The sequence below is a fragment of the Notolabrus celidotus genome, chromosome 14 (genome assembly GCF_009762535.1).
Source record: "Notolabrus celidotus isolate fNotCel1 chromosome 14, fNotCel1.pri, whole genome shotgun sequence".
NCBI lineage: Eukaryota > Metazoa > Chordata > Actinopteri > Labriformes > Labridae > Notolabrus > Notolabrus celidotus.
In genome coordinates, this window is record NC_048285.1 from 16,471,779 (window position 1) to 16,490,994 (window position 19,216).

The 19,216-nt window shown below is 38.9% G+C and overlaps 1 protein-coding gene across 4 annotated transcripts in view; it reads left to right on the forward strand.

Annotated features, from left to right (window-relative positions):
* brwd1 (bromodomain and WD repeat domain containing 1) overlaps positions 1-15,085 on the forward strand; it is a 28,879-nt gene extending 13,794 nt beyond the window's left edge. Inside the window, exons 22-44 of one of the 4 annotated variants that reach the window (XM_034700810.1) lie at positions 940-1,038; positions 1,160-1,230; positions 1,406-1,634; positions 1,771-1,887; positions 2,175-2,282; positions 4,236-4,360; positions 4,503-4,585; positions 4,797-4,908; positions 6,629-6,690; positions 6,794-6,949; positions 7,113-7,233; positions 7,377-7,502; positions 7,603-7,669; positions 7,910-7,960; positions 8,177-8,302; positions 8,423-8,575; positions 8,709-8,869; positions 10,451-10,614; positions 10,958-11,083; positions 11,575-11,763; positions 11,854-12,186; positions 12,308-12,430; positions 12,529-15,085. In XM_034700810.1, the coding sequence (XP_034556701.1) occupies positions 940-1,038; positions 1,160-1,230; positions 1,406-1,634; positions 1,771-1,887; positions 2,175-2,282; positions 4,236-4,360; positions 4,503-4,585; positions 4,797-4,908; positions 6,629-6,690; positions 6,794-6,949; positions 7,113-7,233; positions 7,377-7,502; positions 7,603-7,669; positions 7,910-7,960; positions 8,177-8,302; positions 8,423-8,575; positions 8,709-8,869; positions 10,451-10,614; positions 10,958-11,083; positions 11,575-11,763; positions 11,854-12,186; positions 12,308-12,430; positions 12,529-13,928 (4,302 nt within the window). In that variant the 3' untranslated portion in view covers positions 13,929-15,085. Of the gene's footprint in view, positions 1-939; positions 1,051-1,159; positions 1,231-1,405; positions 1,635-1,770; positions 1,888-2,174; positions 2,283-4,235; positions 4,361-4,502; positions 4,586-4,796; positions 4,909-6,628; positions 6,691-6,778; positions 6,950-7,112; positions 7,234-7,376; positions 7,503-7,602; positions 7,670-7,909; positions 7,961-8,176; positions 8,303-8,422; positions 8,576-8,708; positions 8,870-10,450; positions 10,615-10,957; positions 11,084-11,574; positions 11,764-11,853; positions 12,187-12,307; positions 12,431-12,528 lie in introns of all 4 variants that reach the window. The other 3 variants (XM_034700808.1, XM_034700809.1, XM_034700807.1) reach the window with 3 other exon arrangements.
* Positions 15,086-19,216: the final 4,131 nt, after the last annotated feature.

A 19,216-nucleotide genomic window follows, 5' to 3' on the forward strand; every position in this document is an offset into this window, starting at 1 on the left:
GAGGGATTTCCAGAGGGCGGGGGCAGCAATGGAGTAAGCCCTGTCGCCCCAGGTTCTGTGCTTGGTCCTACAGGGTGGGGAGATGAGGTTTTCATCAGAGGAGCGGAGAGCATGGGAGGGGTTGTGAGGGTGAAGCAGGTCAGTGAGATAGGAGGGGGCCAGGTGATGGAGGGCTTTGTAAGTCTGGAGGAAGAGTTTAAAGTGAATGCGTTGGGGTACAGGAAGCCAGCGGAGGTTTTGGAGGACAGGGGTGATGTGATCACGGTAAGGGGAGTGAATGAGTTGACGGGCAGCTGAGTTCTGGATGTACTGAAGTTTATTGAAGACTTTGGATGATGAACCATATAAGATGCTTTTACAGTAGTCAATTCTGGAGGTGATGAAAGCATGGATCAGGGTTTCAGCTGCAGCGAAGGAGAGTAGTGGTCGGAGTCGGGCGATGTTTTTTAGGTGAAAGAAGGCAGTTTTGGTGATGTTAGTGACATGTTTTTCAAATGTGAGGTTGGTGTCAAAAATTGTACCGAGATTTCGAATATGGGTTGATGGAGTCAGAGTGGTGTTATCAAATGTGAGGGAGAAGTTTTGGGTGGTTGTGGTGAGGGATTTGGGGCCGATGATGATATCTGATTTGTCGCAGTTTAGTTGAAGAAAGTGTTTTTGCATCCAGGTTTTAATTTGGGTAAGACAGTCAGTGCACTGAAAACACTGAATTAAATTTAGTTTGAATAGAAAACAGCCGCTGCCAGTGCAAAACACAGCGGCAGTGGACACAGCACCTGATGTGACAGCATATCTGCAGTGTTTCATTTCAAGTGTCTTCTCTATGCTAACTTTTTAGGATTGGCTGTTAATTATAACTAGTGAAAAATAATAACTCCCCCACAAATATTCTGTAGAAATTGTTGCACTGTTATTGAGTCAATCCATATGTTTCTTCAGGATGATTCAGATGATGATCCTCTAAACGGGAAGCAAAGCGACACTCTGGAATTCATAGACTTGTCGTGTGAAGAGGGAGAGGAGACTGCAAGCTCAGAGGTACACACTGAGGTATCCTATTCTCCACACTGTTGTATCTTTGTGATGACATTTACATGTACTTGTGGGGTTAGAGTCCAGTTTGTGATTTTAGGTTTACTGTGTTTATATTTCTGTTCAGGACAATGAAATGGATGGCAGTGATCTGGATTCCTCCAATGATGAGGAAGAGTGGAATAGTGACAGTTCAAGGTATGAAGTTTTATAAAGGTGACATTATTTGGGTGTCATTCTTTTAATTTGATTACCTTTTTTTTTCTCGAATGACATTAACAGGTTTCTCTGAATGATAAGGTTTTTATGTGGCCTTTCTTCATATGCTTTATGTAGCTTTAGGTCATAACCATCACTTGTTTTGATTGTACAGCCACACATCCAGTGAATATTCGGACTGGACAGCAGACGCCGGTATCAACCTTCAGCCATCTACCCCTTTGTCATCAAGAAAACGGAGACAGCGCAGACTCAGCAGCTCTGAAGAGGATGACGATGACAAGAATGAAGGAGAGGAAGAGAGGCAGCAGAGTGATGAGGAGGAAAGACCTCAAAAAAGAAGTAAAGAAAAGTCCAAAAGAGCAAAGAACAAGGCACCCAGGGTGAGTGTTGTTAAACACAGTTCAAACAGTCTATTCTATTGCACTCAGGAGATGCTTGTTCTCAGTTTTTGTAACATATTTTTAAACTAAATGACATGTATTTATTTACATGTTTCTATCTTGGTGCTCATATCAGCGTCCAAAGACCCGCCCATCCATCAACAGAGAAGTGTCGAACGAGTTCAGGCCCTCACCTTGGATCACTGATGTCGTTCCCAGGAAGTCTCCTTTTGTACCTCAAATGGGCGATGAGGTATGAGCCTCTGATATTGAGAAAGGCATCTGACAACATCTGGATTAGCTAGTTTTATCTAATCTATTTTGACAAAATTATAACAACATAACATTTTAAGAGATTATTTGTACAAAATATTGCAGGCTGCAAAGCAGGTTAGATTCATTTTAGATAAACAACTGATGAACAGTGCTAGTGAAAAGATTATTTGCAAAACATTTATGATTTAGCTGATGACCATCATTCTTCTTGTTACATTGAAAAAAAAGACTCACAAAGCTTTTGCTCCCCCCTCTATCTGTCAGGTGATCTACTTTCGGCAGGGGCACGAGGCTTATGTGGAGGCAGTGAGTCGGAGTGAACTGTACCCGATCAATTTAGACAAACAGCCCTGGAAGAAAATGGAGCTGCGGGTAAGAATGAGACAAACAAGACTGACACCTTTTCCTGTTACAAAAGTTAAGAAAAACACAGAATTTTAAAGATCATGATGTTTAAGTTCTCAACTGAAGTCAGTGTTTCACACAGAAATTAATTGTAACTGGCAGGGTATGTAGGTAGGAAGGCAGGTCTTGTGAAGATATTAGACTTCATTGCCCTATTTATTTCGTGATACATCATCTATAAATGTCACTATTAGGTTAGAATCAGTGTTGTAGTACTCGACTCCAGGACTCAGGCTTGACTCGAGGCTTGATTTTCTGGTCTCATTCCGCAATCCACTTCTCTTAATGAGGGTACAATACTCCTTGATTCTGCTGCCGTGGGATCACTGCAGGTGTCAAATAAACTCAAAAATACCTGCAGCTCAACCACTATTGATCAGAATTTTAACAAATCATCATTCTTTATTTGTATAGCACCAAATCAAAACAAACGGTATCTCAAGACGCTTTTACAAACATTGCAGGTCTAGTCCGTACTCTATGTTAAATTATTAACAAAGACCCAACATCAAGACAGGATAGGATCCAGTCCCCTCTTACTGACAGGACCCAATCTTATCTCATCTTAATCCACCATGAGCATTGCACCTCGCAGTATTTAGCTAGGCAAGGAAAACCCCTTTTAACAGGCAGAAACCACGGGCAGAACCAGACTCATGTTAGACACCCATCTGCCTCGACCCAGTTGGGGTTGGACAGAGGGATATGGGAGAATAAGAGAAAGTAAGAGAGAGAGAGAGCAATGACAGCCAACCAAGCATCTTGTATCTAATGGTTGAGTCACTTCAGTTGCTAACATTACCTTTAGCATGCTAACACAGTGATATTATCAAGTTAATATTTACCTTGAGACTTTGCATTTTCATCACTGTTTTAACAAGAGGAACAGACTGCAAATTCTCTCTCTCTCTCTATCTCTCTTTGACCCCTCTCCAATCTCCCTTCTATCTCTGCTCCAGACGACCTGCAGCGCCTGACACATGCTCTGCAGGTCGTCTGGAGCAGAGATAGAAGGGAGATTGTCAAAATCAACCTTTGCAGATGACAATCTCATGCAGATTGGTAAAAATGAAAAAAATATAATGTTAACAATTAATCGAGTATTGATTTATTGATTGTAAAGAACATACTCGGACAGGTTTTTTCTTTTTGATTTTCTATCACGTGGAACAAACATCATGTGGTCTCATATTTCGTTCAGCAAGGTGTTAGCGTTTAAAGCATGTTTCAATGTGAATCAGCTAAAGGTGTTGCACACAGCGGGGACCCTCAGCTGGGGGCTGCAGCTGTACATCAGGTCTCCATGAGTGCTTTTTTTCTCTGCTGCCGTTCTGACTATGACCCAGTTGCACTCCCGACTGACACCTGATCCAAACACATTTTTTTCAATAAGCACCAGTAGACAGAAAACTAGACACCTTGAGTCTGAATTATGTTTCTGGTCAGTACTCTTGTTGCAGGAAATCCACATTATAGCTGGACCCTTTGCTTTAAATGACTATGCGTCCACAGAAATCATTTTACACGTTGATATTCAGCTTTTTTAACATTTTTTTATGCCTCAATGTGCTATTAAGTAATGTTAGTCATAGTGTCTCAAAGGTCAAAAGATTAATTGATTATTGGTGGTTAACATTTCCAAAGATCGACCACAGAGAGTACTTAAAATTGACATCCCTAGTAAAAATAAAAATGTTAAAATGGTCTACTTTATACTTGGGCATTCTGCCCAGGTATTATCTATGTTATGGAAAACACTGCAAGTCATGAAGGACAGTGACAATCCAACCATATACTATATAAAGAATTTCAGATAAAAAAGTCTTGTTTTTCTTTTGTATTAGAGAAGTATGCAATCATTTTTTTTTAATTGGAACTCACAATTGAAATATATTTGATATCTGATTTTATGTTAAACAGGACCAAGAGTTTGTGAAGATAACCGGGATCAAATATGAAGTGTGCCCTCCAACACTTTGCTGTCTGAAGCTAACCCTTATCGACAACGGTACAAGAAAGATCACGGACAAGTCGTTTTCCATCAAGTAAGCATACTAGTTTAATTTACTAGCTTCCTATTCAGCCATGTACATACAGTATTATTGTCAAGTTACTCTTTGTTCCATCAAGACAAACTTTAATGGTTGTTGTAATTAACCAATTAAGTGTCGTTGATATCTTTCACAGGTATCATGACATGCCAGATGTGATCGATTTTCTTGTGCTGAGGCAAAGTTATGATGAGGCACTCCGTAGAAACTGGCAACCAAGTAAGTCTGGCACATTTTCAGAGATGGTAATAGTTAGCTTAGAGCCTAAGTAATATTCTATGTTTTACAATTTGTTATTAACTGCATAACTTTATCTTTTTAAGATTGCCAGTGCAAATGTTTTGTGCCTGTCAACAAATATGCTGATATAAATGACTATGACACTATCAATGTTTCTTTTTCTAAATCTGTTACCATCTTAACTGTGCAGATGACCGATTCCGTTCAGTGATAGATGACGCCTGGTGGTGTGGGACCATCGACTGTCAGGAGCCCTACCAGCCAGAATACCCTGATAGTCACTTCCAGTGCTTCAAAGTCAGGTGGGCAACAAAGTTAGGCTTTGTAGACCTAGTATCAGCGATGTGTTCCGGCTGATATGATCACAAGAGGACAGCTCAAAGCACAGCAATTCACAGAGTTCTACAGTTCTGTCGTTTATCAGTGAAATATAATAGGTACACTGCCGACTGCAGTCTGTGTTAACAGTAGAAAAACCGTCTCACAACTCAACAGAATATAACATCTGTCTCCACACCATATTGCATTTTTTAAAGTTATATTTTTTGGGCTTCTCACCTTAAATTTAGAGAGGAGAGGACAGTGAATAAAGGAGGGAAACTGGGAGAGAGAGTGAGGGAATGACATGCAGGAAAGGGACCGGACGCTGGAATCGAATCCTGGGTCCACTCTATGGGCGCGCAACCTAACCATTAGGCTAAATTCAACTGTGCTACATTTTTATAAATCCTGATGAGTTGTCACATCTCCTTCTTATGTCACTTACTTTATCTGGGGACATGGAGCATGTAATCATAGACTGTAAAAAGTGGACATACTATCTGTGATGTCACCCATCTGTTCCTGAGCGCTGCTTTGAAGCCAATCATCAGTGGGTGCCATATTGGAAATGCTAAAGACAACCAAACTTCATCCGAGCTGTTGTGAGGAAAAGAGGTGGACCTTGAGCCTTTTTTCACTAACAGTAACAGTAACAGGGTGCACGTCTGTCAAAACTGGTATGTTCAATATCTTAGAAAATACCAAGTTATAAAAAAATGAATCCTCATACAGTGTGCCCATAGAGAAATTTGCTAGTGAGACCTAAATTGTTTTTTGAACCCGGCTGTAAACATGTTTTTTATTGCTGCAAAGATCATCTTTTTTGAATGGTTGTGGATGGATGAACTGTAGTTTTAAACACTTCCGCAAGGGCTTCATATTTTAAGACCGGAGGTTGCCTCTTTGTGTGAACTGAAATAGGGGATGGATTTCACCATTTATTGAGTAAAGAAAAGTGCATGTCAAAGAGACAACCAAAGCAGCATTATATCTGCTTTTCTCCACCTACTATACCCATTAGTCATAGTTATGAAATATGATACTTGTGGATTATACTTCTTACTTGTGCAGTCTTTGACTCTTCTTTTGGGAATCATCCCATTATTGAAATTTAAATGCAGTCTTCCCTATCAACACTACGTATTTGTATTTTTGTGCACCCCTTTTCTCTTTTATTTACAAACTACATCTTCACACACCGGGAAAGACACAACTTCTGTATGTGCCCTGAGTGATCTTAATGCCTCCTCTATGAGTTAAGGCTGTCTACTTGGGATTCAATCATCCAGGAGGGTTGTTTATTCCAAATGTAAACAGCGTCATTGTTTGAGGGTAATTGGCGACATTGGGCTGTGGGGCCAGCTATTTTCAAGGGTATAGTGTTTTTGATACTGTCAGTATTGGAAGTGGAGCACAAACACTTTAGGACTTATAGACAACAGTGAGCGCAGTAAAGGAGGTCTGCCTCCCAATACTTCCACAGTGACAATAAGAAGTCAATGAATAGGTTATTCAGAAGCATGATGTTTTTTGTTGTTAAGAAAGCAACATACTGTATGCATTGCCATTTTTCAAACTGAAATGAACAACAAGATATATTTTATGCCTTGCCTGAATATAAATAACTTTTGAACTAGTTAAAATGACCAAAAAAAAGTTGGAAAATTGACTTTTTAAACATGTGTTGTGTTTTTTCATCAGATGGGACAATGGTGAACTTGAGAAACTGAGTCCTTGGGATGTGGAACCTATTCCAGATAATGGTAATTAAAACTTTTCCCTGTCTGTTCAAAAATAGAAACTGGTGTCTGTTCACAAAACAGTGTTAATTGGGTTTCAATACATTTTGAGGTCTCTGCTCTGCAGCCCAGCAGCCAGATACAGAAGGAGGCGGCATACCTGTGACTGCAGATGAGATGAGGGAGCTGATGTATAAGACTCTTCCAGGAGAGTGGGGAGAGAGAAGCAGAGACGAAGAGTGTGAGCGTATCGTTGCTGGCATTGATCAGCTCATCACTGTTGGTAAATATGTATAAAAATACATTTTTTGACTCTGTCTTGTTTGCTCTCACTCACACATTCACTTAATTTCATTGATTTGCTCAGGGAAACAAAAGGCTCTTAACTATGTAAGAATTACTTCGCAGTTATACTAACCCATCTTTCCTTTTGTTTTCTGCTACAGAGATTGCAGCCCCCTTCTCTGGTCCTGTAGACTTAATACAGTATCCCACTTACTGCACTGTAATTGCCTACCCTACTGACCTGGGCACCATCAGACTCCGTCTCCTGAACAGATTCTACAGGTCAGTGACACCAGTATCCCCCCTTCCTCCCACCTGATATGTATTTGTGCTCTTCCCCATTGATCTGGCTCTGTTCCTGAAAATGTCCCTGATTTTTTACATGGGTTGTTGAGACACTAATTTTGAACTCTGGTGATCCACAGGCGCCTCTCAGCATTAATTTGGGATGCCAGGTATATTGCGAACAATGCCCGCACTTTCAATGAGCCAAGCAGCAAGATTGCCCACTCTGCAAAAATCATCACAAATGTCCTCCAGAAATTCATCAAGTATGTTTTTCGTGTTGTTAATTATCATTTAAAACAGTCACAAAATAATTCAAATGACTTGAACTTTGCATTAGATTGACGCATTTTCCTACTTTCTCAGTAACACAGGTTGTACAGATATCATGGAGATTTACAATGCTGTTGAAGAAATGGATGATGATGATGAGGTGAGCCTGGGATACTATTTGTTTGATTTATCAAGCACTGCTGTCAGCTGACTGTATGTGTTAGACTGGCAAGTAAACTGGATTGAGTAGGGGAAACCTTACATGCCAAAAAGCATTTACAATTGATTGTTTGAGTGGTAGTTTTCCATTTTCACTTGCAATCACATTACAATTGAATATGTAATACCATCCAGTTTATGTCAAGATGAAAATAATCCAAACTCTCTTGACTCCCAACAGGAAGAGGACACTGAGGCGCCAGGTACATCATCTGGGCACAGACTGCGTCAGGTAAACCAGTCTATAGAACAGATAACTTTAAAGAAGAACGTTTATAATATTGAAACAAGCTTAAAAAGTTACTCCGGGCACGGACTTAGCCTAATGGTTAAGTCATGTCCCTGAATATGTTTGATGAGAAAGAAGAGACTGTTGATGATTCAGTGGTAGCAGACAGGAGGTATTTCAATCAGGATGATTTCAACTCTCTCCTCTTGGATTTTGCAGCGCTCAGTAGAGATAGTGCCCGACCGGGATGCCTGGAAGGAACAGTGCAAAAAACTACTCAGCTACATATTGGATTGTGAGGACTCGGAACCATTCAGACAGCCTGTTGATCCTCTGAACTATCCGGTAGGTTAAAAAACAACCCACTTAAAAAAAATCCCTATACTTAAAATTTGAAATTGTGCACTCAAGTGTTTGTAACAAGATGGTTTAAATGTTAAAATCATTTATTGTATGCATGTTTAGGACTACCTTGGAATTATTGATACACCAATGGACTTCGGCACAGTGAAAAGGACCCTGGAGCAAGATGGCTATGAAAACCCCATAGAGCTGTGCAAAGACGCCAGGCTTATTTTTGCCAATGCTAAAGCCTACACTCCAAATAAACGCTCCAAGGTAAGGGATATTATTCACGTCCATGGAAGAAATGTCAGATAAACTGCTCTTTTGGCAGGTCATTATTATGTATATTTTGACTTCAGTATTTTTGTATTTACGTATGCCCCCCCCTCTTTTTTTTCATTTCTAGATTTATAGTATGACTCTGCGGCTCTCTGCTTTCTTAGAGGAGCAAATAAGAACAATCATATCAGAGTACAAAACTGCCATCAAGAGCAGTGATCGACTACGCCGCAGTCAGAGGTTCCGGAAGAAAATGCAGCAGCAGGATCAGGCCTTCACCACAACAAGGTTTGTTAGAGCTTGTATTAACATGTGTCTTGTGGTGAGCCATCCCTGGTGACCAGCATTAACGTATTAAAATGCCTGTCTGTATTCATGTCCAGTGATTCTGGTTAAAAACTTTGACGAATCAATCAATTAATATTTATTTGTATAGCGCCAAATCACAACAAACGTTATCTCAAGACACTTTTAAAAACATAGCAGGTCTAGACCATACTCCAAATTATTAACGCTAAATTATTAACAAAGACCCAACATCAAAACAGGATACGATCCAGTCCCCTATTGACAGGACTCAATCTTAAAACTTCTTTTTAACAGGCAGAAACCTCTAGCAGAACCAGACTCATGTTAGACAGTCAATGAGACATCTCAATGAGGATGCCCTGACCTGCTCCTGGTATCAGTGAAAAGGCTGAGCAACATGTCACTTGTTTATAAAAACACTTGCCTCAGTTCTATTTTTATGAAGTCTTGTGCTACCGCACCTAATTTGCACTGGTAGCAGCACTGTAGTGTTGCCTATAGTATTTCTGGACTCATTGTTCACTTGCTGGGGAGATGTGAAGCTTAATGTCTCTACCCATTTTTGTGGTTTAGCAGTCTTATGTATGAGCTCCAATACAACCTAAATTTTCTGATAACAGTGACAGAAAGAGGTAGATGATATGTACACTCTACCCCTCCTCAGTACCCTGTGCTTTATTGTATGGATGTGACAGGTGGTGAATAGGTGAATAGGGATGGATCAGGATTTTCAAATGCTACAACATTCGTTCACTTATTAAAAATCGAAGGGTTAATGCAAATATTATCTCGATTAATTGTAGTTTCTCACCTTTTTAACCTTTAGACATGGCTTTTACCGGTCCCTGGTGGCTATAATACGGTTTACCCGCCATACGTTGGTGATAGAGCGTCTCAAAGCTGTTTGCTAACTGGATGAAGTAACAGAAGAAGAATGCTAACTGCATTAAACACTTATCTATACAGTCTATGATTAAACAGCAAAAAATTGAAATAATTCAGAGACCAAGCTGTAAAATTTAAACATACACGCAACGCTGCTGCGTCACAAAAAGACTGGCATAAAGGTTGAGACCGACGGTGCTAGTGCCTGCTACTAGGGGGGCTTGATAACAAGTAATAAACCTTTGGACCCTTTTTTATCCTCTCATCTTGTCCCGGTACAACTCTGTCCTTTTTTCAGCCACAAAGTGGGGGCCTGCATTTGTGTGCACAGTGATAAAAATAAGGTGACCCAGATGACCCACGGTTACCTAATTAGGGTATATCAATGTGTCTTGGATGAGTTGAAAACTGCACTTTTGGCTTTCCACTTGTGATTCAGTTTCTCAGAATACATGTATGTGCTAGATGTATACAGAGCAAATGAGTTATCCTATTATAAATGGGGAAACAAGATTCTAGTGTTCTAATGGTACTGTTTTATGTTTTTGAACACCAGCCAATTCAGCATAAATGATACGATGTTATGATGAATGAACAATCTTAGTTGGAAAGGTCAGAAACTTTAGGGTTCAGCACTAATTAATAATGTCTGTTAAAATCTTCTTTTCTCTCAAGTCAAAAAAGAGCGGCTTTAAAAACTCAGGAAAAAGTGGAGTCGATGTCAGTGACCAAATCTACCTCAGCCAAAGCATTGGTTCCTGATAGAGTCAAGAGGAGTAGACGCAGCAGCTCAGGTCACAGCTCCTCAGACGATTCCAAAGGTGCTTCATCAACACAAGGTAAAGAAAGATTTAGGTTTGCCTATAATACGTTAACAAGAGGTTCTTCAGCTGTTGTGCCTTAATGGCTTCTATTGCATATTTGAATTCTGTGCATTCATGGCAAAGATGTTGACTTATATATCTCTAAGACAAGGTGCAAAGACTGATGTATCAAAGATGTTTTGAAATGTATCTGAACTTACTAAACTGCCTTCCATTACTTAAATGAAAGTGTTTTATTATGTTGCATTGTTGTTGGATGACTTTTTCCTTTGAGTTTCAGTGCTCTTATTGAATATCTCTTTGGAAGAAGTTGAGAGTCAAATAAAAGTACTACAGCATAAATTACTTTATTTTCCAGAGTCTGAATGTGAGAGCGAGCTGAGTCGATCAGAGGGGGAGAAACATCCTGGTCGCTCAAGGCACCATCACCTCAGACAGAAAGCAAGAGTCACAAGAAGCAACCGTGCCATGAAGCGGAAAAACAGTGAGTCGTACAATTCACTATTGTCACTCAGTTTCAATCTTTATTAGTATAGTGCCAAATCACAACAAGCGTTATCTCTGGACGATTTTACAAACATAGCCGGTCTAGGCCATACTCTGTCCAGATTCAGTCCCCTCTTACTAACAGGATTCAATCTTATCTCATCTTAATCTACCATGAGCATCGCACCTCGCAGTATTTAGCTAGTTACAGCGGTGAGGAAAAACTTCCTTTTAACAGGCAGAAATCTCAGGCAGAACCAGACTCGTGTTAGACAGCCATCTGCCTCGACTGAGTTGGGCTTGGAAAGAGGGATAGAGGAGAATAAGAGAGAGAAGGCGATGATAGTCATGAGACAGTTTCAATTCCAATCCATAAAAGTTAGGGTGGTAAGGCGAATTAGACAAAAAATCACAAATTTACTGTCTGAAATTCTTAGTTTGTGGATTTAAGATAAAAGAACATCACTTGAAAAGTGTCATTATTTCCAGTTGCAGAGAGTGATAGTGAAGAAGAAGAAGATGAAGAGGAGGAAGCAGAGGAGGAGTTTGACAGTGAAGATGGAGAAGATGCAGAGGTGTCCTCCCAGTCTTCAGGTCCTCGTTACCCCAGCAGGAGTAAAAACAGCAGGAACACACGGTGGACCAGAAGCAGCAATGGCACAGACAGGAAGCATACAGGTAACACTACTGACAGCTGTCTTCAGCTAACTCAGCTAATTAACTCTTAAAGCAAAAATCGAAACCCTCCTCTGCATGGCTTGTTTTCAGAGGGAAGAGCAAAGGTGAATGGTCACAACAGCAAGCCTTCTCGTGGGGAGAGACGTCAGCACCAAGCCTTCGACAGAGCCTTATCCCAAGGCTCTGACGGGGAAGAGGAGGAGGAGAATATAACGGTTCGGAGGTCACTTAAGAGGAAAACAGCAAGAGCAGCCGTGAATAAGATCAAACTACTTGAGGCCTCAGATGAAGACTATGAGGAGGAGGAAGCGGAGGAGAAGCCAAACAGGAGTAGTAGCCGTCTCCACCAAACAGCTCATGCTGGCAAACGCACAGCAGTGATCCAGAGCACCTCTGAATCTGACGAAGAACCATCATCAAGGGGTAGGCAGATGCTTTTCTTTAAACTTGTTCCTCACAATGCAAAATTATTTAACATTCTATTTATTTTGGCAAGCTTACAGGATATATTTTAACTGACTCTTCACTTGTTTTTGCTCATTAGCTTCACAGAAAACAAAAGAAACAGACCGTGATTTCAAGGATGGAGAAGATGACAATCAGAATGGAAACTCAAGGCCCAACAGACAGAGGACACGACGACAAGATATCAAGACCAAGGAAAATTGTGAGAAATGTCATCAATCAGTCAACTTCTGAATTATATACCAGTTGAAGTAGAATGAGTTCCTAATTGTTTGCTTACATTTATTATTTTCTCCACAGATAAGTTGTCCCATTTGAATGGGCACAGTGCAAAACATCACAAGTCCAACAGCAACTCTGAGCTAGAAGAAAACACTGACGATAGCTCTGCAGAAGCTGAAGAGGAGGAACAGGAGGCTGTGTCTCAGAAACCTCCCAGACACATAGCAACTGCTGCAGCCAGGAAAAAAAGGATTACAAGTGAGGAGGCAGAGGACACTGAAAGCAAGACCACACAACACAAACCTTCTTTAAACTCAGGTGTAGAGCATAAAGACCACAGGTCTCAAAAACATCTCTCCGAAAATGGGAGAAATGTGGAAGATGCTATCCTCAAAGACTCTAAGAAAAAGAGAAAGGATTTATCATCAAAAAGCCAAGTTAGGCAAAAATCTGCTACAACTAATAAAAAAAGTGTTACAGATTCAGAGGAGCTCAGTGATACTCGTAAGGAACTTAGCCAAGCCAAGAAAAGACGGAAAAGAAATGGAGGTAGTGAAGAAGAAAGCAATGACTCCTGTGAGGACTTTGAGACTGAAACCAAGCTCAAGAGGCCAACAAGAGGTTCAAGTGAATCTAGACGACTTAATAGTGACACCTCAGCGTCTGATAGCTCTGAGCAGGAATACAAGCCCAAGAGCAAGTTGAGGAGGAAAAGCTCCACTGGCTCATCAGACGAAGAGTCGGATAAATCAAACATCACGACAAATAGACGGAAAAGCCTCCGAGCCCTACCAAAAAAGAAATATATCAGTGAGAACTCTGTTTCTGATGAGGATTCTGTTTCTGCAAACCAGGGTAAGCGGAGAAATAACAACAACACAGCCACAGCATCTTTGGAAGACAGGAAAAATAAAAGAGAGTTAAACAGAACATCTCGCAACGAAAGCAGGTCTCAAGTATCTTCAAAGAGAAAACGTATTTACACCTCAGATTCTGATGACGCGATTGAGGAGACCAAGAATAATAAAACCAGCCGGTCAGGCACCTCAAGGCGTTCCAAAACAGAGTCTAAACAAGAGGAAGGTAACGGAAGCAAGGGAGATACCTCCTCTGATTCCAGTGAAGAGGAAGACATCGTTGGTAGTTCAAGGAGGACTAAGAGGAACTCCAGGTGGCAAAATCCCAAACGAAAGGAGAGCATCAGCAGCAATCCCAGTTCTGACTCAGAAACCGAGCAGTCCTCTTCAGCCTCAGAAAACTCTTTTGCCTCAGGGTCCCACAGCTGTCCAAAGAGAAGAAAATACGGAACGTCTGAAATTGCTGAAAGGACTACTAGCCGCCAGCTGAGGCAGCGCGGCAGACGTTCTGCCGCAGAGGAGCAAGATACTGAAGAGTCAGACAGCAGACGGCATCGAAAGACACGTGTGAACACCCGTAACCGAGGGAAGCGGACGGTCAAATATCACGACAGCGAATAAATGAGCTGCCAAACTAAATGCTGCGGAGTGAATACAGAGACGGACATTAACTGGAGACCTTGGAGACCTTGGAGACACTTGATGGCCACATTATGGTAGTAGCACTGGAGTCCTTGAGAGAAAATGCTGTGAATCTGTTTCATTCAGGGATATTTATATTTTCTATGAAAAACATGTTTATTGATGTAATACCAATTCAAGCATTTTGACTGCTGGTTTTCACAAAGATACAAGGCAAAAATACCACCTTCCATACTGCTTGTTATTTGTCCAGCAGACAAACCATTCTGGGGGATCTTATCAGCTTGGGTGCTATCTAATATACCTCTGTTTAATCAAGCATATTGCTGGCTTGCACTAGGACACACTGTAATGAGGTATTTCATACACTAGTTTTGCATTAAAATCTCAGGGGTCAACTAAGTTTACTGTCAGACATGCAATTGTTTTTGAGCTAAGGTAAGGACAAGTAACAATTTTGGGTCTGCAGATGTCCAAGCACATTCAGTGGGACAGAATTAACCTGCGTTCAGACTTTTGACTATAGCACTCCTTTGTAAATCAACACATTTAATGCTTTACTGTATTACAAGTTGATGTGAGCCAAATGAACAAATATGAATCCCTTTCCCCATGCCATTTCATTTTTTTTACTTAGATTTTTGTTGGATTTTAGTGAATAGATGTAAATATAGGATTGAGAATAGCTATGTCTGAAAGGTTTTGCTGTCAGTCAGTAGCAACAAAATATTTAATTATGAGCTCTTTATTTCTATTCTTTTTTTTTTTTTTTACTTTCAAATACATTGACTTGCCATATGTCAAAAGATTGGTACCTTTTGCCAAGTACAAGTAACCAAAGTACTTCTAGCAAAAGACTGCGATTTCTCATATTGGGAAGACCTTTAATTGTTGTCCTGTGTTACCTACTTCCAGTATTAAATTCCTTTTCATAATAGACTCCAAACATTTAGCCAGTCACATGGTTTAATTTTGCTATGGGGAGGTTTCTAAATACAGTTGCTTTGTAAAAATTTTGCCTGATGTTTTCGTACACCTTTAATAAGAGATTTCACAGAAAACTTTAAACACAATGTGGTTGTGGAGTGCAATGAGTTAGTTATTCATCCTATTAATAAAGACATCGTTTCAAGGTGTTATCTGTGTTTTGTATTGAAATCCTGAGCATTATTTAGCCGTTTATGATCCTGAAAAATGCCAAATGTTATTATGCTGCAATATATATCTGTAATGGGCCATTTTGAGCTTAATGAAACACACTTGATTTTGATCTATCTATCCTATCTATATATCTGAAACTTGAATGACATATCAAACAAGCAATCTTTATTTGTAAAGTGCCAAATCACAACAAACATTATCTCAAGAGGATTTTACAAACAGCAGACCATACTCCTAAATTATTAACAAAGACCCAACATCAAGACAGGATAAGATCAAGTCCCCTCCTACTGATGGGACTTGATCTTATCTTAATCCACCATGAGCATTGCACCTTGCAGTATTTAGCTAGTTCCAGTGGCAAGGAAAAACTTCCTTTTAATAGACAGAAACCTTGAGCAGAACCAGACTTGTGTTAGACAGCCATCTGCCTCAACTGAGTTGGGGTTGGAAAGAGGGATAGAGGAGAATGAGAGAGAGAGAGATGATAGTGATGAGATGGATAGTAGTAGTAGCAACTGTTGCTTGAGTCTGGAATGTCCACAGCAGCTGGAGGTCTACGGCAGCGACTCAGAGGAACCTACGAGACAAGGGAGCTCAGGGACTCCTAAAAGGTCCATGGTTAGTAGTTAATAATATACATCTGCTTTCCTTTTTATAGGCGAACATTGAAACATAGGACAAGAAATAAATAATTACACAAATTATTTGTGAAAGGTCATGCTGTTAGGCTGATAAGCCCTTGAAGCATTGAAGTCTGCTTGTAAAAATGACAGATTGCATTCATTTTGCTTTGAAAAACTCACTAAAATTGACTGTGAAAGGCAAAGTTGAATTGAATAGAAGGGCAACCATACATATGATTACAGTAGGCTTACTTCTCTATCTCTTTGTACTTGAAAAAGGACAAAATAGGTCAAGAAACTCTAGGGGATTATTAGAGCATTGTTGAAGCAGTCAAAATCTCATCTTTAATATGGCCATTATCCCCTGTCGTAAATATACCATCGATTTTCTCGTTTTGTACTTCATCACCACCTGGATGAATAATAATCTGAAACCAATTTCCCTTGTTCTGTCCTGTCTTTAAAGATCATTCATTTTCCTGTTAAATGAGAGGATACTTAAACTGAAACTTCTCTCTGTTATGGTGCTTCACACTGAGAACTGAGATGCACCTACAGGGCTGCTTTTCAACTCATAAATCTGTCTCCTTCATCTATGTTGTTTTCTCCCAATTTAGCTCATACTGGCAAGGATTTTAAAGAGAAATGCAAGGAAGAGACCAGGTAGCAGAAGTAGCATGCTTGCCAAATGAGAAATTGTTCCTTCCCCAGCAAGTCTGAAGCAAATCAGGTATCCCAGTGTTTGTACCCACAGGTACAAAGATCCAAGGCACCTCTCACAAAACCCTTGGTATTATTGATGTGAATATCTTGGTCATAAGAAAGTCTAACAAAGAAACCTGTTTATTGACATATACAACTTTTTAAACATGGGTGATTATTTGTGGTATACTTTTGGTAGCTAATCATTTATTCTTCCTTAAAAATCTACTTATGTATGAACATTTCAATGTTGATTGGTGACTCCTGTAACCTTGTTATACTTAGATTATTGTGATCAGAACAAGAAACCCCCCATGGATAGATAGATAGGTAGATAGATAGAAGCTAGATAGGTAGGTAGGTAGGTAGGTAGGTAGGTAGGTAGGTAGGTAGGTAGGTAGGTACGTACATACATACATACATACATACATACATACATACATACATACATAAAATAAAATATAGCAAATATTAGTTATATTCACTCTGAACACTTCTACTTTTTTATCTTAAGAATATATAGTAAGGTAAGTTATTGCATAATAAAATTGCACCAGGTTTTTATGATCAAATATTATTATTATTATTATTATTATTATTATTATTATTATTATTAATAATAATAATAATAAAATGCTGCTATATATGAGGCCATGGCATTATGTGATTGAAGTATCCAATATTTTGTTGTAATGTGCATCAATATATTGAGAAGTCACTGTTTTGTTTAGTTTTTTCTCTTAGATCAGAGCTATGAGAGTAATATGTAAAATGTAAGTTAGGTTAAGAGACATTCGTGGAGGATACACCAATTTATCCTCGCTGAGAAACTCCAGAAGCCTCCTCTAAACGTAAAGAAGTCAGGCTTTTATTGCGAAGGAGTCCGAGACACTGACGTCACTTGAGTTGGTTGCAGGGTGTTACCATAGGGTGTTACGACACCATTTTAGTTTGTTGATTAGTTGTGTTTTACTATCTTTTCTCATGTATCATATTATTTCATCAAGAATTATAATGTCTGATAAAGCTCTGTCATTTATTTTATTTTCTCTAAATGCATTGTAATATGTATGTAAGTTTCCTATAATATATATATAAATATATATATAAGTTTGCATCTTTCATTCCACTACATGGAAGTTACTATGTGATTTGGCAAATTCACAAATAACTATAATATCCATCTGAATCGCACTGTTCTTCATACCTTGTATGTTTTTTAAAAAAACCTGGTGCAATTTTATCAGTGCAATAACAAACCTATCTATTTATCAGATAGAAGTGTACATGTTACAATGTTACAATGTTACAATGTTACAATGTTACAATGTAATTTAGCAGACGCTTTTATCCAAAGCGACGTACATACGAGAACAAGAACAACACTAGCAAAGATCTAGACAAGAGGAAACAAGATCAGTAAGAGTAACAAAGTGATTCAAGTCAACTTGGGTGCAGGTACTGCCAAACAGTGTAAAGGCAATGCCCAAAAGTAAGTAAAGAATTACATTTTTTTGTTTATAATAAAATAAGGAACATCTACAATGAAGCAACCAAACCATTTAAGACCTTCCATTATCATCATCAACAATTAACCTCACCACAATAATGACCAAAGTACCAACATCCGTAATAGTTGCCATATTTATTCTATTTTATTCTATTTTTTATTTTATTTTATTCTATTCTATTTACCTTCATCATTGCTATTATTATTGTTATTATATTTTTTTAGCTATGTTAGTACATTGTTGTTTTCCCCTGTCCTGTGTTGTAAGCTGCTGTAACAAAATGTATTCCCCCCAATGGTGGACCAATAAAAAATAAAGTATAAAGTAGTTTAGTTTAGTTTTTTAGTTAAGTTTATTTATTATTCATTGTGTCGTGCACCTTAAGGTGCCCAGCCCATATGGACTTACAAGACACTACAAAAACAAAACAAAAAATAGGAGCAACAACATAAGAAGAAAAAGAAAAATAGAAGAAAGAAGAGCAGTTACAATACTGAGCATGTCCAACAATGACCTAAAGTAATTCAAAAGCACAGTGGTACACTTCAGACATTTGACATTAACAACAACTAAATTAGACATAGAGTGAGCTCCTACTGTGCTGAACAGCATTTAACACAAACTGAGCAAACTGAAACACTTTGTGAGTAAACGGGCAATTAAATCTATCTTCATCAGACATGGGAAAAAAATCAGGACAGTTTTCTGATATTTTGTTGAAAAGGAGGCACCTGAGATCATGATATGATGGACAGTAGAATAAAAGTGCATTTCATTTTCAACTTCCTCCAGATCACACATGGAACACTTTCTCTCCTCCTCTGGAACAGAGTGGAAGAGACCTGTCTCTAAAGTATATCTTATCTTATAATGACTGTTTAACACCAGCAATGCTGTGTCCCGTTAATCATCTGTTCTCATCTTTCATTCCACTACATGGAAGTTACTATGTGACTTGGCACATTCACAAATAACTATTGAATCTGAATCGCACTGTTCTTCATACTGTGTATGTTTGTTTTTAAATAACCTGGTGCAATTTTTATCGTGCAATAACTTACCTTATCTATTTATCAGATAGAGGTGTACATAGTGTGTATATATCTGAAACAGTTGCCATATTTTATTTTGTTTTTACTTTATTTTATTTTATTTTTTTCTATTCTATTTTATTTCATTTTATTTTATTTTATTTTATTATATTTTACCCTTGTCATTGCTATTATTATTGTTATTATATTTTTTAACTATGTTAGTACATTGTTGT